This window comes from Condylura cristata, unplaced genomic scaffold (assembly GCF_000260355.1).
Source record: "Condylura cristata isolate star-nosed mole 26May11 unplaced genomic scaffold, ConCri1.0 scaffold00002, whole genome shotgun sequence".
Lineage (NCBI taxonomy): Eukaryota > Metazoa > Chordata > Mammalia > Eulipotyphla > Talpidae > Condylura > Condylura cristata.
In genome coordinates, this window is record NW_004567103.1 from 19,014,034 (window position 1) to 19,032,845 (window position 18,812).

The 18,812-nt window shown below is 31.8% G+C and overlaps 1 protein-coding gene and 1 pseudogene across 2 annotated transcripts in view; one reads left to right on the forward strand and one right to left on the reverse strand.

The window, feature by feature from the left end:
- Positions 1-18,812, forward strand: part of KANSL1L (KAT8 regulatory NSL complex subunit 1-like) — a 94,704-nt gene that overhangs the window by 11,038 nt on the left and 64,854 nt on the right. For both annotated transcript variants that reach the window (XM_012727308.1, XM_012727309.1), the window contains exons 2-3: positions 2,557-3,670; positions 17,307-17,448. In XM_012727308.1, coding sequence (XP_012582762.1) covers positions 2,586-3,670; positions 17,307-17,448 — 1,227 coding nt within the window. In that variant the 5' untranslated portion in view covers positions 2,557-2,585. The remainder of the gene's footprint in view (positions 1-2,556; positions 3,671-17,306; positions 17,449-18,812) is intronic.
- On the reverse strand, positions 7,621-14,940 carry LOC105853632 (annotated as a pseudogene).

Consider the following 18,812-nt stretch of genomic DNA (forward strand, 5'->3'; position numbering starts at 1 on the left):
CAGATCCTGGACATGTTTTGTTAGATTTATACCTAAATATTTCATGCTTTTAAGTTACTTGAATAAATACTATTTCTGTAATATCTATTTAGTTTCTCATTTTTAGAATATAGGCAGGTAAATAATTTGTATATATCATATGTTACTGAATCCATTAATTTAGGAACGTTTTAATAGATTCCTTGGATTTGTTTGTTTGTTTGTTTTTATAGAGACTCATGTAACCCAAGAATCCAAATAGTTTTATTTTTTTACCTTGCTGTCTGTGTGCTCTTTTCTTGTCATATTCTACTGGCTAGGACCTCCAGTATGATGCTGGTAAGAGTAGCAAGAACAGACATCTTACCTCATTTTCCATCACTTTTTCATCATCAATTATGAAGTGAACTCTAGATTTTATACTAAAACTATCAGTATATTCAACATAATTTAACCTTTTCAAAGAAATTACAGGACAGTCTATTTTATGAGTTCTTAGGTTGCAAAGTACAGAGCCTATTTTTTTAGAGTAGGATTGCTTGTTTATAAGGATTTACTGGGAATAGAATAAGAGGAACTTTGTAGAAATCCTCAATAGGAACTATATATGGCTTGACCTGCTAGAGTCTAAAATGTGAAGTCTTTATATCCAAGTGTGTTACTTTTTGCTGCATAAAGTTATCCCAAAGTTATTGGCTTAAACTATTTATTTCACAGTTTCTCTGGGTCCTGATCTAAGCCTGGTTTAGCTGGGTGCTTTTGACTCAAGTTCTCATCTGAAGGCTTGATTGGAGACTGATGCTTCAGAGATCATTCTTCTCAGTACATGACTGTTGGCAGACTTTATTTCATTGTTGCTGTTAATTGGATACTTTAGTTCTTTATTAGTTAACAAATTGACAGCTGGTATCCCTGAATGAGAGTATAAATGGGTAACAAGATGGAATCTATAATCTCTTTGTAACTTAATCTTCAAAATAACATCCCTTCATTTCTGCTTCATTGTATTTTCTAGAAGCATGTCACTAGGTCCAGTCCATAGTCAGGAGGATGAGATTATATGAGGTGGGAACACCAGAAAATGGGTTTACTAAAGTCATTTTATAAGTTGTCCGTCATAACTAGTAGATCTTGGAAATCTCAAGAGAGCTAAGTCCTTTTTAAACTGCTTTATAGTATTTCATTGTTTCATTATCCATTCTATTATAAACACTGATCTTTTGTCTACCTGTGACAAATATATTTTCCATGCTACCCTCAAAGTTCTGAATCAATTATAGCCCAAATAGATTAGAGAAATTTTATTTATCCACATCCTTGAGATAAGTGATATTTTTGGATTTAAAGCACTCTCAATTTGATGTTTGGAAAGCTTGTTTGGTCTCTTGCTTGTTTGATCTCCATTTCCTTCATTGCTGGTGAGATTAAGTACATGTTTAATGATTTTGGATGTCATCAGAAGTAGCTCACTGCAAATATCCATTGCGAATTTGCATGAGTACTTTACCTATTCAGATACTAATCCTTTATAATATATATTACAGATATCTTTAATCTATCACTTGGTTTAAACACATAGAAATTTTTATGCCTCTTTTCTCTCTCATTGTTCATTTTTTCTAATTTTTGCAAAAAATCAGCTTATGATTTGTTTGTAAATAGGAGTAGTAGGTGTAGTTAGAACCCTGGGACATACAGCAGAGTATCTTAGTGTCAAAGTATCTTCACAAAATTTAAATTGTTAATATAAAATTTTTTTAGTAACCACCACTTAGTAATTTTTAATAATATTGTGTTAACTTTTCTGTGAATCAGAATTATATGGTTTATAATTTTTATTTTGATAAAATAATGAGATGCTTAACAATGATATTAATCTTTGTGGTCATCTGTTACTATTGTCCAGGCAGCAGTAATAGCTTCTATAATGATAATTGATGACTCCATTTGTGAAAAGGGAAAAATTTATTGTAAATGCTTTTCCAGGAAAAATTATCCAAATTGAAGAGTTAGGATAGTTTTTAACTGTCATGTTATTTTAGCAGCTGTGAAGTTATAAACATTTATTTGTAGTTTAGTTCACTTATATCTTCTTACATTATTTATTTTTTACTGTTATTGTCACTAATACTGCTCAGATTGTGAAGTCAAATTGAGATTTTGAGAAATTTACTATATTCTATATGATAAGTAATTCTGACTTTTGGCTGAAAGTATGGGATTGTTACATTTTCAAGTATGAGTCCCAGATTCAGGATTGAATTTTTCCTTTCTTTTTGATGCATTAAACATTGTCAAAAACTTAATCCTGAGATGCAGTTACATCCACTAACATTTGTCACCATGTGTAGTGGTGGGTGGTATGAAACTTTACTTGTAACTTTGGCTTATAGAGCGATAAATAGTTTAGTTTTTGTGAATTCCTAACCAGGTAGGAAAAAGCAGAGAAAATGCTGGGAGTTGGGAAGTAAAAGATGACTGATTCCATTCATGTTTTAATCAGAAGTGTCATCCTTGGGAAACATAAGCATAAAACATTTTCTAGATATTTGATTTTTTATTTTTACATTATTTTAGGTTTCCAATAATTATCTGCAGGATTCGCCATGACACCAGCTCTAAGGGAGGCAGCAGCAAAGGGTATCTGCTTTTCATCTTTGCCAAGTACCATGGATTCTGACAAGCTGCTATGCATGGAAAGTCCAAGAACTGTAGATGAAAAGCTAAAGGGAGATACTTTCTCTCAGATGCTGGGATTTCCAACTCCTGAACCTACTCTTAACACTAATTTTGTGAATTTAAAACATTTTGGCTCCCCTCAGTCTTCAAAACATTATCAGACAGTACTTTTAATGAGTTCTAATTCTACATTAAATAAATACAATGAGAATTACAAACAAAAGAAACTAGGGGAACCCAATTGCAATAAGCTGAAAAATATACTGTGTAATGGCAGCAACATTCAGCTCAGTAAAATATGTCATTCTCATTCTGAAGAGTTCATCAAAAAAGAGCCTTTGTCAGATACCACAAGCCAGTGTACAGATGTACAGATTATTTTGGATTCAAATATAACCAAAGACACTAATGTAGATAAAGTACAATTGCAAAAATGTAAATGGTACCAAAAGAATACACTTTTGGATAAAGTTACTGATGCTGAGATTAAAAAGAATTTATTGCACTGTGCTCAAAAGAAAATTTGGCCTGGCCACTCAGATTTGCCTACTAGTTCCTCAACTGCTGAAAAACAGGAGGAAGTGAATGCTCGTTTGCTTCATTGTGTAAGCAAACAGAAAATTTTACTTAGCCAGGCTAGAAGAACTCAGAAACATTTGCAGATGCTTCTGGCAAAGCATGTCGTTAAGCATTATGGTCAGCAAATGAAATTTTCTATGAAACAACAACTCCCCAAAATGAAGATCTGTCATGAACCTACCACAATTTTGGATAATAGTTTACCTAAATGCACTGAAATTAAGCCAGAAGTCAACATATTGACTACAGAAAATAAATTGTGGAATGATACAAAAAATGGCTTTGCACGGTGTACAGCTGCAGAAATCCAAAGATTTGCACTGTCTGCTACAGGGCTGTTGTCTCATGTTGAAGAGGGTCTCGATTCTGATGCAACTGATAGCAGCTCTGATGACGATTCGGATGAATATGCCATTAGAAAAAATGTGGCAGTGTAAGTGCAAAATTATTATTAGACCTCTTAGCATTACGTGTATAGAATTTTGTCTGTTTCAAATATGTTAAAAATTTTTAATTTTAATTCTGATTCCATAATTTTTCACTTATAAAACTTTGGTGAATTTGAAGATTGTTTCTTTTTATTCATTAGTTAAACTACTGTATGTGAATATGTGTGTATACATTTATAGTATTGATATTTACTGTTAATAGTATTAAGTTTTTATTAATATTTACTACTAATAATAAATAATAAAATAATAGTGCTAATATTTACTACTAATATATATATTTACATATCTGTTTACTAGTAAAAATAAGTTACTCAGCTGCTCTATCCAGGAAAATCCATACAGGAATATTAAAAGATAATTAACTACACATTAAGGTTTTGCTATCTTGACTAGTATAGACTGAGTAAGGCCTAAGTTTCTGCTTAGATTAGCCAATATTTGTAGCTATAACTCAAAAACTTTAAATGTCCACATAGACATTTTATCAGTTGACTAACTACATTTTTTCTTCTTAGTTTATTTACATATACTCCTTGTATTCACACCTTTCAGTTCTTGTCCTTAGCAGTTTGGTCACTTTTTGATAGATTAATCAATTCAGAACAATGTCAGCTGTAAGATAACATTTGGATGCTTACTGTGTGCTAGACTCTAGAGATTCAGCTGTGGGCATAATATTCACAGTCCCTGTTCTTTTGGGAGTCTACTTGAAAGAGAAGTTGAAAGAAAAACTACAACAAAACAAAAATAACCAAACTATAACACTACAGAACACTGCTGCCTGATAAAGTTTTGAGGTGGTGGAAATGCTGTACTATAGCCAGTAGGTGTGACTGTTGAGCACTTGAAGTATGGCTTGTACAACTGAGGAACTGAATTTTTAATTTTACTTAATTAGAATTAATTTTAATTTAAATGACCAGGTGGAATATTGTTTTCCATCTAGTTTACAGGATAACTGTTAATGTCCTTAAATTGATACAAATTATTGTGCACAACATTCGTTTCTCCAGCTTTCCAGAAATAGAGCATTTCTATTTGGTAGATTACTTTTTGGTTCTTTGAAGACTATTACCATTAATTTGTCTGGTAAAATTTGATTGTTTCCAGACCCAGAAAATAGTCTATGAAGTCATAACCAAGGAGGAACTGTCTACATTCAAATAGTGGGAGAAACCTGAATGTAATATTTGGGAGGAAAACATACATTATTTTTATAAAATTCTCAAAGATGAATGACAATCATTATTAGAAGCTTAGCACATCACATTTTACTAATAAATAGGACAGTATAGTACTTTTATAGTGATAATAAAATGTAACGTGAAGGAAGCATTCCATTCTTTTGGCATTCTGTTGTCACTAGATTGGAAATTTGTTTCAACATGGGAGTTTATTATTATTGAATACAGGTAATTTTATTCACATTGTACTATTTAATTTGCATATAATATCTTATTTAATCATTGCAACAACTTAGAGAGTTAATTGTTATCTTTATTCGGCTTAAGAAGAAACAGACTCAGCATGGTTAAGTAATTGCCCTGGGTCAAAAAGTCAAAATAACTAACCTGGCATTGGCTTTCCCAGGCAAGTCTTATCCACAGCACTTAAATGTGCTGATCTGTGATTTTTGCAAATGTAGGAAACTGCCCTGCATAATTTGTGGCAGTGGGTGGGGAAGGGAGGGAAGAAGCCTAATAAGTGATATAGCTGGGGTTCTTGCTAGTTCTTTGTGTGACTTTAAACTTAACACTCTTTCTATTGGGTCATGCAATTTTACCAATATTTTAAAGCATAATAATTATTATATACTTATATTCTAAAAGAAACCCAGAAATTTATTAACTTTTATATTCATAATACTTTAACTCAATTTAATAAAATGTTAAGTACATTATTTTTTTATTTTATTTTTTTTTAAGATTTATTTATCCATACAGAATTGGGGTACAGGCTAGAGATGGGGGTGGTGAGAGGATTCACCAGAGACAGAGTGGGGAGCAGAACAGGCAGGTCGAAGTACACTGTTGAGGGGAGCAGCGGGCAGGTCAGGAGAGGTCTGTCGCCATGTGGGTCACCTCCGGGGCAGGGAGGGATCGAACTCATGCAGAAGTGGTTTTAGCTTCTTAGTGCTGTGCTTTAACCCACTGCACCACCAGGGAGGGCCCAAGTACATTATTTTTTAACTGAGAAGAGATAATGGACAGTTTTATCTCCTAATCTAGAAACAAAATTTAAAAAGTCTTATCTTCTGGACTATTTTAATCTTTATTAAGTCTCCTTCATTACTAGTTTCTTTCTATAACAAACTCTACCATACAATTTACCATTAATCATATTTTATCATATATGACCTGCTAATATATATATTAATCTTAATCTAATACCTAGTAAGAGTAGAAACCATATTTTATACAAAAATTATTTGATATAGCAAGCATATAGTTAATCATTGGTTAAAACATTTTATTTTAATATTTGCATTTAATGCTTGAGTTTAGTGTGAAAACATTAAGTGCAGACATTTATATAAATCATACACAAGTAAGGAAATTCAAACTCTTGAAACACTTTTTATACAAAGCATCAGAAATGTCTGTCTGAGTTTTTTTCTTGTGATCTTTGCCAGTTTATTGAAGAAAATTTAAATAAAGTGACCAGAAAAAAAGAAAAACTCAGTTCAGGTTTGCATAGTTTATTTCTCAGATTAGCTCTCTTTTTTTCTCATAGTCCACTTAAACCGATGTCAGTGAAGCATATATTTGTTTAGGCAAAGAAAGTCTGTATGAAGTTTATTATTCTTTAAGACATACTTCTGTGCCCTTGAATCATTCACATTTAAGAATGTGATGCATTGATTATTAAAACCCATTTCTGTATATGTAGGGGTCAAGTACACTTTTTTAGGTTAAACTCATTAATTCAAATCAATACTAGTTGATTTATATAATAACTTTGCATACTTTAATGCACTGAATTATTAATAATTTTTTGGTATGTGGGTTTTTGCTACTTAATCTGACATGTCATAATTTTATATACCTCTCCAAACATAGAATTTTAAATTTTGTTTTGAATAATTTTACTAATATTCATAGATTTCTTATTGCAAAGATTCTCATTTTTTAAATTAATTTTGGCATTGTATTTTGAGAACAATATAATGTATCTTTAGCTGTGAGGACAAATTTTTTTTTTTAATTTGGATTTAGTTAGTTCTTTTTTCAGTTGGTGAACTACTTAACTGTCATTGTGTGGCTAGTGCCTAATATTATGTACTTTTCTGTGGGATTTCTCCCCCCCCCCTTTTTTTTGGTAATTGTTCAGTAAATGCTTTTTCCATCTTTGGTGAAGATATAAAAATTGGATTGGATATTTTTGACTTGCTCCTATGCTTATCCATCCCACAATGTACACAGTAAATTAATTCACAATGACATTATTAGTAAAATTTAAAAACAGCTTTTGGTTGAAAGACTTGTAATCATTAGGAGGAAAAAATCAATTTCCTTTGGAAAGGGAGATAGGATTCTAAGTATTTTGTAGGTTTTAGATACAATACTCTAAAATGATTAGAAAATTCCCTTCTGATATTCTGTTTCTTTGGTGACAGAGTATATATTCTGGACATACTATGATATAATCATGGCTTGTTCTGTGACTGAACAAAATTTAAGATTACTTTTAAGCTTTCTAGTTAAGATTCTTATATGGTTTAGAAAGTTCCAGAGATAATTAGATGTATTATTAAATATACAGTGCCAGTGAATAATCAGATACTGCTGTTGCACCAAAAAAAAAAAAAAAGGAATTTACAATTGTGGAAGATTGGAGATTAATATTACCAGGGAAATTTGGGGGGGCAGTGTAAAATACATGCCTTAGAATTAATCCATTTGAGACAGTAGGAAGTTGGTGTATTTGTACATCAAATCTCATCAGTTTTTGGAGGAAGGCTGTTCCTGTAGCAGTTTCGCAGGCACTTCAAGCAGTAACAATAACAAAAGCCCTCAGCAAAGAATTGCAGGTAGTGGCAATTGGAAGTTACACCTGTTTAAGTAAAGTGGTAAGTTCTAAGGGATATGGGTAGAACACTAAATGACTACTATAATTTTATTACGTCTTATCAGTGGAGACCTTAGAGTTCTAGAACGTAGTTTCCTAATTTTTTGGGAAATGATTAACAGTTTTCTTCCAGAATGCATATAGCAAAACTCACAGATTTGGTCATAGGCATTTTCTGACTGTCCAAGATTGTTTTAACAAAATTTGTTTTTGTGTCATATTCTAAAAAACCTGGCAGTATATTCCAAGTCAAACAACTCTCCTGGTGTTGAGAGAAAACTCTTAATTTCCCCCAAATTAGTCTCCATATGTCCAAATTTTCTTTGATATTTTAGTGTGTAAATGAGCAGGTTTGATAAAATCTTTTTAATATATTTAGAGATTCATCAAGAAACAAGGGAGAATTTTTGATGTTTAATTATGTTGTCAGATGATTTTTTACAGTTTGAAAGACATAAATTAGTTTATTGTAGGCGCACAGAAATGAATATCCATCGTTTTCTTTATGCTTTTCTACTTTACCAACAGGAAATAAAAGAAGTAAAAAGGCAGAGATAGATATCCTTTGATGAATTAAATAAGAGTATGAACTCAGTGTGACCATCAGAGTAAAGAGAATAACATTTCATTAATACATTGCAAATTAGGAGTACCTTTATAGTTGTATAAAGTTAAATTTAGAAATTATTTTTGCAGTCATTTTTAATTCTCTACACTTTGAGAATATATGAAAAAAGTTCAATTTGCTTCTAATAGTCTAAAAAAGTAAGGAAAAGTTGAATGAAATCCTAGAGACATTGAATTCTTGAGTATTAGTACTTTTCCACTTTGTGATATAAGAAAAATAAAGGGCAAAAATTCAACAGTGGCCTTGGGAAACAGATTAATAGTAACAAGTACTAATGATATCTTTACAAATGCTAAATAAATATTTCATGTTATGGCATATGGCTACAATTGAAGAAAGTAATACTTCAGTTAAAAGGAACTCATAGCTTTATTTTATGTACACATGTATATTAAATAATGAATTTAAGAGTACTTTTAAATTCACAGAAAAATTGATTAGGAAGTACAGAGTTCTCATGTAGCCACTGAATGCCAATCAAAATATTCCCAACAATAGACATCTCTTATGACCTTGGTACATTTGTTATAATCAAAGAAGTTGTATTAACATTATCCTAAGCCCATAGTTTGTATTAAATTTTACTCTTGGTCTTGTACATTTCTGTTGTTTTATTTATATTTAAGTATTTTTTGGGTACAGATGTAAATGGTAGTGTGTTTTTCAAGATTCACTTGTTCTTTGCTGACATATAGGAAAAGCAACTTTTTATATTAACCTTGTATACTGCAGTGTTGCTATAATTATTATTAGTTGGCAGAAATTTTATGTCCTTACTGATTTTCTAGATCTGTCTTTTTTTACAAGGATGGTAAAGCCTCCAACTGTAATAATAGATACATCTATTTTTCCTTATTGTTCTATCAGTTTTGCTTCAATTTGATGTTCATTTGTGTGGCCCATATACATTGAGCATTGTTACATTCTCAATGTGTTCACCTTTTTTATACTATGTAATGCTGTTCTTTATCCATAACAACTTTTCTTGTTCTGAAATCTACTAGCCTGAAATTATTACCTGCTTTCCTTGATTAGTGTTAGCATGGCATAACTTTCCTCATTTCTTTTAATTTTTAAGTGCCTTTATATTTAAAGTGGGTTTCTTGTAGACACTGTATAGTTGGGTTTTAGTTTTTGATATGTTCTGACTGTCTCCAACTTTTAATGAGTTTATATATTCAATGTTTAAAGTGACTTTTGAATTACATATATATGTACATATACACACACATATATATAAGTCTCTCTATATATATATAGAGAGAGAGTGTACAGTAATATCTTACCACATTTGTTGTATTTTCTCTTTATTGTTCTTGCTCCTATCTTTGTTTTCTGTACTTTGTCTATGTTTTGTAGCTGTGTGTGTGCATGTGCATGTATCTGTGTATTTAAGGAGCTGGGCCTGCTCACCAATCCAACTTGGTCATCAGGGCAGTGCTGAAGCTCAGGAGTGAGTTGTACAGGTGGTGTTACATTGGATACCTCAAGGCAGAGGGAAACACTGAAAGGATTGTCTGCTTGGCTAGTTTAAGGAGATTAATGTTGAAGGGAATTTTGCTGATAAAAGCTAGGTTCTGTAATGTTTAAAGGGCATGAATGAAGAGGGGTAAGTGAAAGTAAAGGGGCCAAGTAAGATCTTAGTGGGGAATTAAGGTAAAAAGAAAAAAAATAATACAAGGATAGTAAATTGAGGTTAAGAGGGTCCTGCTGTTCTCAGCTGCTTGCTGGCATGACAGAAGCAGCTTTTGGCTCCTATCTTCTGACTGTATAGAGCCTACTTTTTGCCCCACATAACAAATCTTTAGAAAAAAGCATGTACACATGATTTCATATAATCCCACAAAGTGAGCCATGAATTCCCTCAGGTTTGGAAACAGTCAGGCACTTGGTCTCAAACATATGGAGTTTGTCAAGGATGTTATAAGCCAGGAAATCCACATAGGTCATCTTGTCTGGGGCAAACCAAGGTCTCTTCCCCAGAAACTGAGTAGTGCTTCACTATTTCAGGGAGTTCTTTCAAGTTCTCAATCCTAAGTTTCTCAAAATCAGGGTTGTAGCTCATTGGTTAGGTGTGGAAGAATAACCATAACGTGGTTTCCCTAAAATGTCCCTACAACCTCTCTTTTGTCTCCCCACGTTTTCCAAACATGTGGCAAAGGATTACATGGCTCTGGGTGATCTTGTGAGCCCCATCAGTTAAATAAGGCAGATGAGGAAGTTCAGGCCCAGCTTGAATTTTTCATTCAGCCACTGGCTTCTGACATAGTTGCAGCATTGCCTATCATGCACTTCTTTTCCACATAGTATGAGTCTGTGTATTCCAGGTGTGTGCGAGTGGAGTAAGCCGCCTGCAGAAGTTGCAGTAACTGAAAATCATAGCCATCATGGTGCTAATTTTTGCATTCTCAGTGGCAGTTCTCTGCACAGTTGGACTAGAAATTTCTTCTTTGAATAGAGACTGCCTTTGTAGTTTCAGTTGAACATTTAATGTAACTTTTCTTCCTTTCTTAGCATTTAATTATAAGTCTTTTGATAATTATTTTAGTGATTACCAAGAGTATGCTAGAGAGAGACAGTGACACACACACACACACACACACACACACAGATTAGATAGATTTAGAACTAATACAAGTATACATTCAAATAATACTGTGCTTCTACCTGGGCACTATAATTACCTTATAATAGCAAAAGACACCTAATTCTTTCCTTTTATGTGTATGGCCTCTTTATTAATTTCATTTATATATAAACATTTATATATAAACAATGTAATTGTTGCTGTTATTTTAACAAAGTGCTATCTGTTGACTCCACTAAGAATAAGAAAAATCAGTTTTTCTTCTTTATGTAAATCTGAGTTTCTGATCTATATAGCTTCCTTCTCTCTGAAAAACATTTTACATTTGATATATAAGATGATGTCAATATAATGTGGAATTTGGCTTGAATCTTTTTCAGATCACTTCAGGCATGTTAATGTTTTGAAATGATCAGGGGAAAACTTTTTCACAACTATAGTTGTGAAAAGTCTAGTGAAGATTTTTGTGAAGAAGATGCTGGCAATACTGTAAAAGTACTCCCCTGTCGTAAAATAAATTGTTAGATTTCTGGCTTAAAGAATTGAGCTCTATGCTCCATTATGTAAAAACATCTGAGGACATTGCAAATTAAGCTGAAGAATCTGTGATGACATTTCCTTATGTTTTAAAAAATGATTGAAAAAGACTACTCTGGATACTTTTATTTTTATTAACTGGTCTCTATTAAAAGTTAATATCTGAAGAACCTACATCAAAAGAAGCATAAACTCTAGTTTATGAAGTTTTAAGTATGAACTGGTTTATTCTTGATATTAATGTCACTTAAAATTTAACTAATATTTTTGTAAGGATTGTTATTGTTTTCTTAGCTCTCAGATTTTAAAATTCCATATGTTTTGAATTGTCTGGCTCTAATTTTGTTTTTTCTATAAGTTCAGCAAGGTTTTTGTAAGAAAGAAAATTAAAATTATAGTGGCTCAGGCATGATTTAGCTGTTTTTCTTACAGAACAGTTGAGAGGTAGTTGGGTAATATGGGATAGATAAATAGTTCTGCTTCCATGAAGCAGTCCAGAACACCTGAAAAAAGAATCTGTGAATCACTGTCAAGGATTTTTTTTTAATATTCTGGTCCAGTATACAAATATAGTCTTTCTTTAAAAAAAAAAGAAAAAGGCAATGAAATTATGAATATGAATTGGAAACAAAATGTTATTTTTCTTTCTCACTAACTCATGCCCATAGTGAACTAAAGTTCTTTATACTATACTTGCTTTTCAGCCACTGTGTAACTAAAACACTGGTTCAAATTTGTAAAACAGTCATGGTTTTTAGAAAATGGGTATAAGGCTGTAAATGGAGCTGTTGTAATTCTTCAGAAGAGAGAAACTTAGGAGGTGAACGCTATAACTGCCCTGGTTTTCTGCCTGAAGGCGCTTTCTGATCTGTGGTACAGGGAAAGGAATGCCAAATAGAACACAGTGGTTATTTCTGACTGTGACAAAGATTACTGTCAGAGAGGTTGAATTAGTTGAGATTGATAGATCAGCATACTGAGGAAGAGGGGCCTATTTATGCAGAAATAGAGAAAGCACCAGAAATCTTCATATGATTCCTTTCAAACCTACATTTAAATACTAAACTGTGCATGGGTAGGTGAGCCTTCACAATGGTAGGCAAATAACTGTTAGGAACTTGTAATCTAAACAATTTCCAGCACTTATACAGGGGTGAGAGATGTTTGAGTCCCTGAATAAGCAGACTGGAGGGACTTTGTTGAACATCTGGAGAATTCAGTAGGGGTCCCCAAAAGGTCACATTTCAAGAATAATGCTGAATTAGCCCTAGTGAATGACTGCTCTATACCTACTTTAACAGATCTTAAAAACAAACTGAAAAGAATGAAGTTGAACAGTGAATAATTTAATAACCTGTTGAAACAAAATTTATCACTCTTTAAAAGAAAACCATAAAGTTCAGGAACTCAACCATATAATATTCATTAGTGTTCATAGTATTCATCAGTATCCATAATAAATTTTTGTTATCTATTTAATTACACATAAATATATATTGTAAAACCAACTGCCACATAAAAGGTGAAGGAAAAGCAACAGTAGAAACAGACTTAGAAATTTCATCGATGAGTAACAAGACCAAAAAGGTGAACTGACCATCAGTGTCCTGGACATAGTATCAAAACTTCTAGCATTTATATAATTGGAATTATAGCTCTAATAGAAAGAGAGAGAACATAGTGCAAGAAATAATAACCAATAATTATATTTAAAAAAAGAAAAACAGTTTCAAGAAGCACCATAAATCCCAATTGGGATTAAAAACAAAACTACAACAGGTACATTGTAGTCAGATGACTTATTTCCTGTGATAGAGAAAACCTTAAAAGTATAGGGAGAAAGGCATAAGAGAACATTACAGAGAAGCAGAGATATACAAAAAAGTCACTGGTGACTTAGAGCAGAAGGCATATAAGCTAGAAAACAGTGAAATATATATTCAAGTGCTAAAAGGAAAAACCCATCAAATTCTAAATTTTCTACCCAGTGAAGTGACCTTTTAAAAAGCAGGACATGACATTTCCAAATAAGCAAAAGCTGAGAAAATTTGCTGTCAGTATACCTACACTAGAGAAATCTTAAAAGATGACCTGATAGAATAAAAATGATAGTGAAAAATTCAGATCTGCACAAAGGAGAGAAGTAGTAGTAAGGTCAAAAGTACATGGAAATTGAAACTTAGTAAGAGAATCTAAAAAAATGTCTTAAAAGGAATGATTGTCAGAATTTGTGGGATGTGACTACTAGATTACTAAAGCAGTGCTGAGATGAAAATTTATAATCACATACCCTATGTTAGAAAAAAAGAGGTAAGGCCTCTCAGATAAATCTCCACTTACAAAGCTAAAATATGTGAGCAGATTAAATCCAAAGCAAGCAAAAGGAAACAGTGATGAACATAATGAATGAAATATATAACAGAAAGTAATGGAGAAAATAATGAAACCAAAGGTGGTTCTTTAACAAAATTTAAATTGATAAATTTTAACTAGATCAGGGGAAAAAATCACTAATGGTAGGGTGGAATAAAAGCATCATTATAGGATAATCAGGGTATATTTGAGCAATGTAATGCCAGCAAGTTCAATACTTAGATGAAGTCGGTTGAGTGCTGCAAAGATACAAGTTACCAAAGCTGATAGAAGAAATAGAAAACCTGAAAATCCTTGTATCAGTTAAAGAAATCAAAAAATATTTGACAAAATTAAACCCATTCATAATGAATACACATACAAAAAACATGAATAAACTGAAACTTCTTCAATCTAATAAAGGATATTTACAAAAATTATACAGTTAATCTCCTGTCTAGTGATCCAAGATTAAATGCCTAATTCATAAGATCAAATAGAAGGTAATGATGTGTCCTCATAGTACTGATAAAAATTAACATTATACTGGAATTTGTATATGAGGTACATGTGTGTATACAGATACAGTGTTCTAGGAAGTCATGTATCAAGCATCGTTGTTTTTGCTATTATAAGATAGGGGAGTATTTTGAACAAATAGTTCAGGAATTAAGTATCCAAGAGGAAATACATGAATCTGTGTCCTCCCTGTTCTTTCACTATATGTAAAAATTAACTTGAATTCAATTGTAGATTTAAAAATTAAGACTTCAAAATTTTAGAAACATGCACAGATCACTGACTTTGTTAAGCAAAGGTTTTTTTGACTATAAAAAGAATTGTTCATGAAAGTTTGATAAGTTAGTTTCATCAAATTTAGTGTCGGTTGCTCTTCCAAAGACACTACATAGTCTTACTGGTTTGATATTACATCAGCTCTATTCTAATTGGTTACACTTCTAAGTTATATAAGCCATTCCATCATTTGTTATATAAGTTGTTTATATGATGTGTTTTCACCTTTGGGTACTAAAGGTGTTGTTCTCTGACTGAGATAGCCAAATATTTACCTGTAACATGCTTACAGGATCATTTACTTTTGAGGAAAACCACATTTTCAAGTAAGGATGCATTTTTGGTGACTTGTAAGTATAGGAGATAGATTTTATTCCTGTGAAATAAGGTTTACTTTTCAGAAAATTCATTCCAAATATCAACAAAACATTGTTGAACTTACTTGAACTTAATCTGATACTGCTATTTTTCTACTTTAATATAACCTAAAATAGTGTACTAGATATGTAAAATAATATTACATAATTTGTTATATGTTAATTTTAGTATCAGAAAAATTTTACTAGAAGTACAATAAACTGAATTCCATGAAATTTTTCTTTTTTCTCTATTTTAAAATAGCAAATCATCAGTTTTAGTTAAAATAGGTTATATTTAGGGTAACAAATTAAGCATATAATCTCAACGGTTTAACATAGCAAAGGTCTACTGTGGTATAGAGAGTCCAGTGTGGTTTGGACTGTGAATCTCCATCATATAACTATACTGTTTCTACTAGTGATTTTGTAGAAGGTCATATGAACTGGAAATGACTGTCACTTTTGCCAAATGGTTCCAGCCTAACTGCAAGGAAGGGTGGAAAACTAGAAGAGGATATGAAGTATTTGAAGATCACAGTTTTCTGTCGCATGCCAAAATTGTTATGATTGCTGCTTAATTGAATTCTTTACTTCCTTTCATCTGCTAATATAGTTAGTGCCTGATCTACCCAGTAGAGTGCTCAAAAATCTTTTTGTTACTACCTATATAATAGCTCTCTTTTTACATAAAACCCAACATTTTGCCCTCATCTGTGCAACTATTGCATGATATGGCCCATGCTTTCTAATCTATTTATGGGCAGTGGTAATTAAATATTACCTATGAATAGTGTAATTTAAATAGGGCATTCTCATCTATTGTCTATAGTTACAAAATTATGATTTACAAGTACCAGGATTACAAATTTATAATAATAATGAATAAAACAAGCAAACAGTTATTACCAAGAGATGTCTTTATAGTGAGTCTCAGTCCACATTGTAAGCAATTAGAATCTTAAAAAAGCCTTTGGGGGATGTTGATGCAATGGAAAATCCTATTTAAAATGAGTAATTATATTCTTTTTCTCTGGCTGCAATTTATCTTTTAGAATAAATATTTTCTCTGACTAAAGTTTAAAAGAAAGACATTCCATTATAGCTAAGTGTGTTTTCTAAAATATATACTTTTTAGAGCAGTTTTAGGCTCATAGCAAAATTGAGCAGCAGAATTTGTGTACTGCCTGTGCCTACACATGTATAACTTCCACTATCAATATATTGCTCCAAAGCAATGCATTAGTTGAACCTGGGAATACACACGGGTGCATATATGTCATCAAAAGTCCATAGTCTATACTAGAGTTCACTCTTAATGTTATACTGTCTGTGGGTTTTGATATAAATGAGGTTTTTATATTATTTTTTCATAAAGTTTGTGTTTTGCCATTAAGTACTCTTTGTTCTTCAATAATATCTTCAATTTCTATCATGTTTTTTTCTTGACAATCTTAAGTTCTTAATTATCCTATGCTCACACACACATAGTCCTAAATAACTGTTTTCTAGTTGTAGTATTTGGGATACATACATAAAGTAAGTAATTTGTAATCTCACAAACTGTGATTAGAGCAGTACCCTTGCCAAGTAGAAGAAGAGCTAGGGGTTTAACCCTTATTTTAAAAAAATGTATGAAAGAAAAGCATCATATAAATTCTTTGTAATCTCTGGATGTGAATTCAGGAACATAGGCTGTTTATAAGCAATTTATTTTAAACTTGGTAGTAATTTTTTACTTGGCATGCTTACTTGAAATGTGGCATAGATTCATATTTTTTGCAAATGTGGACAATTTCTTTAAATTGATTTTAAGAATGTAACTGTTAATAGTGATTCCTGTTTAGCAAACAAAAATTATACATAGTAAAACTGAGTACACTATGATTTGTTACTGGAATTTAGCACAGTTTAAATGACTGGCTAATTTTAACATCCCTTACATGTAGGTCTCACATAACTGGTTTCACCTGGGGTTGATATTGTCATTCTTGTTTCCTGTGTTTTGCTGACTCCTATTTTAGTCCTTTAGTATTAATAAAATATTAAGTAGCAAAAGAAATTTTCCTACTACTTGATAAATTATAAATAAAACAGGTGTTTGTGTGATATGAAGACAGGAAATTAAATCTTTCTTGTGATGAGAAGTTGGTATGCTATTCTCCTTTCATGTAATTAGAAGTTTTATAAAGGCAATTGGTATTGTATGACAGGAGTCAAGGCAGTTATTAAGCTGTTCTGTGAAAAGTTCATTGCTTCTGTGCTTTGACTAACAATGTTTGTCTTGTTCACAGTAACTGTAGTACTGAATGGAAGTGGCTTGAAGACAGAGCAAGAGTTGGCAGCCGATGGACATGGCTTCAAGCCCAGATTTCAGAGCTGGAATACAAAATTCAACAACTAACAGATGTTCACAGGCAAATTCGTGCCTCCAAGGTATTGTCTGAGGTTTTTATTTAAAAAAAAAATGTTTACATATATATATATATGTGTGTGTGTGTGTGTGTATGGTTTTAGTTTCTCCCCAGCTCTCCACGCAAAATAATTATAAGGGTTCATAATAAAATGTAGTTAATGTTAAGGTTTTTTATGTAAATGGTATAAGATTTAATGCCTTTGTATTGTCACAGTTATTTTAGTGTAACTCAGCAATTCAAAATTGTTTTATTGGATTCCAGTTAATAGAAATGATAAACATTTCATGTAAATCTCTACTTTATAGTCATTTAATATATGTGAAAAAATCTGAGTGTATCTTATTGGAGTCTCCATAGAGTTTTTATTTTGCTCTAAAAAAATTATAAGCACTTAAAATGTTCTAGTATTATGTACCCACCCTAAAATTTATCAAGTTTTAATTTTTTTACCTGTACACTTGAAGTCCTTCTTACCCTGATTCTCTTTTCCTGTAGCACTATAATTACTATTTTGATTCCAACATTTCTTACATTTATTATTTTCATGTGTAATTTTATACTACTGGCACTTAAATGTCTGTATCTACAAATAATAGTTATTTTTCCATTCTTTTGAAGTTTCTATAAATGGTATAAATGATGTATATTTTACAAACTTTTGCAACTTGCTTATTTTTGCTGAGCATTGCTTTATACATTTTTATATTTCTTATATGTCATTTAGTTGTATAAATAGAATATATTTGTATAAATACAGTGGAATAAGTGTGTTTATTTTCCTATTTTCTGTTGATAAGCATGTACAGTGTTTCAATTTTTTAAACCAGCAAAAACAAACATGTCTTTATGTGTTTGTTTTTTTTGCGGGGGGGTGGGGTGGGTAAGTGTTTGGGGAGCATCTCTGGGGCATGTATGCAAGAATGGAAATCCTGGGTCTTAAGCATGGCTGTCTTTAATTTTCCTGTATTCACTGATGTAACTGTACCATCAGTACTCCAGTGAAGGAGAACTATTTCTTCATACCCTTGAAATCATATCGTTAACCTTAATTTTTATATTATAAGGAGTGTAAAATATTACTTATTAATGTATTAATGGTCCTCAATATAGTGAGACTGGACATCAGTTTAATTGACCATCATATTTTTTTTTAGTCGAAGAATTGACTTACTAACATTTTTGAGGTGGTCATGTGTAGCATATGTATACTCTTAAATTTTGGACACTATTCTTGGTCCATTATTAATACTACTGATCTGTTATGGTGTAGCTTGTCTTTTCATTTTTTTAGCATATTTATTTTTATAGAGCCTTTTTTTTTTTTTTTAAAGATTTATTTATTTGTGCATACAGAGCTGGGGTACAGGCCAGAGGCTCAGGGGT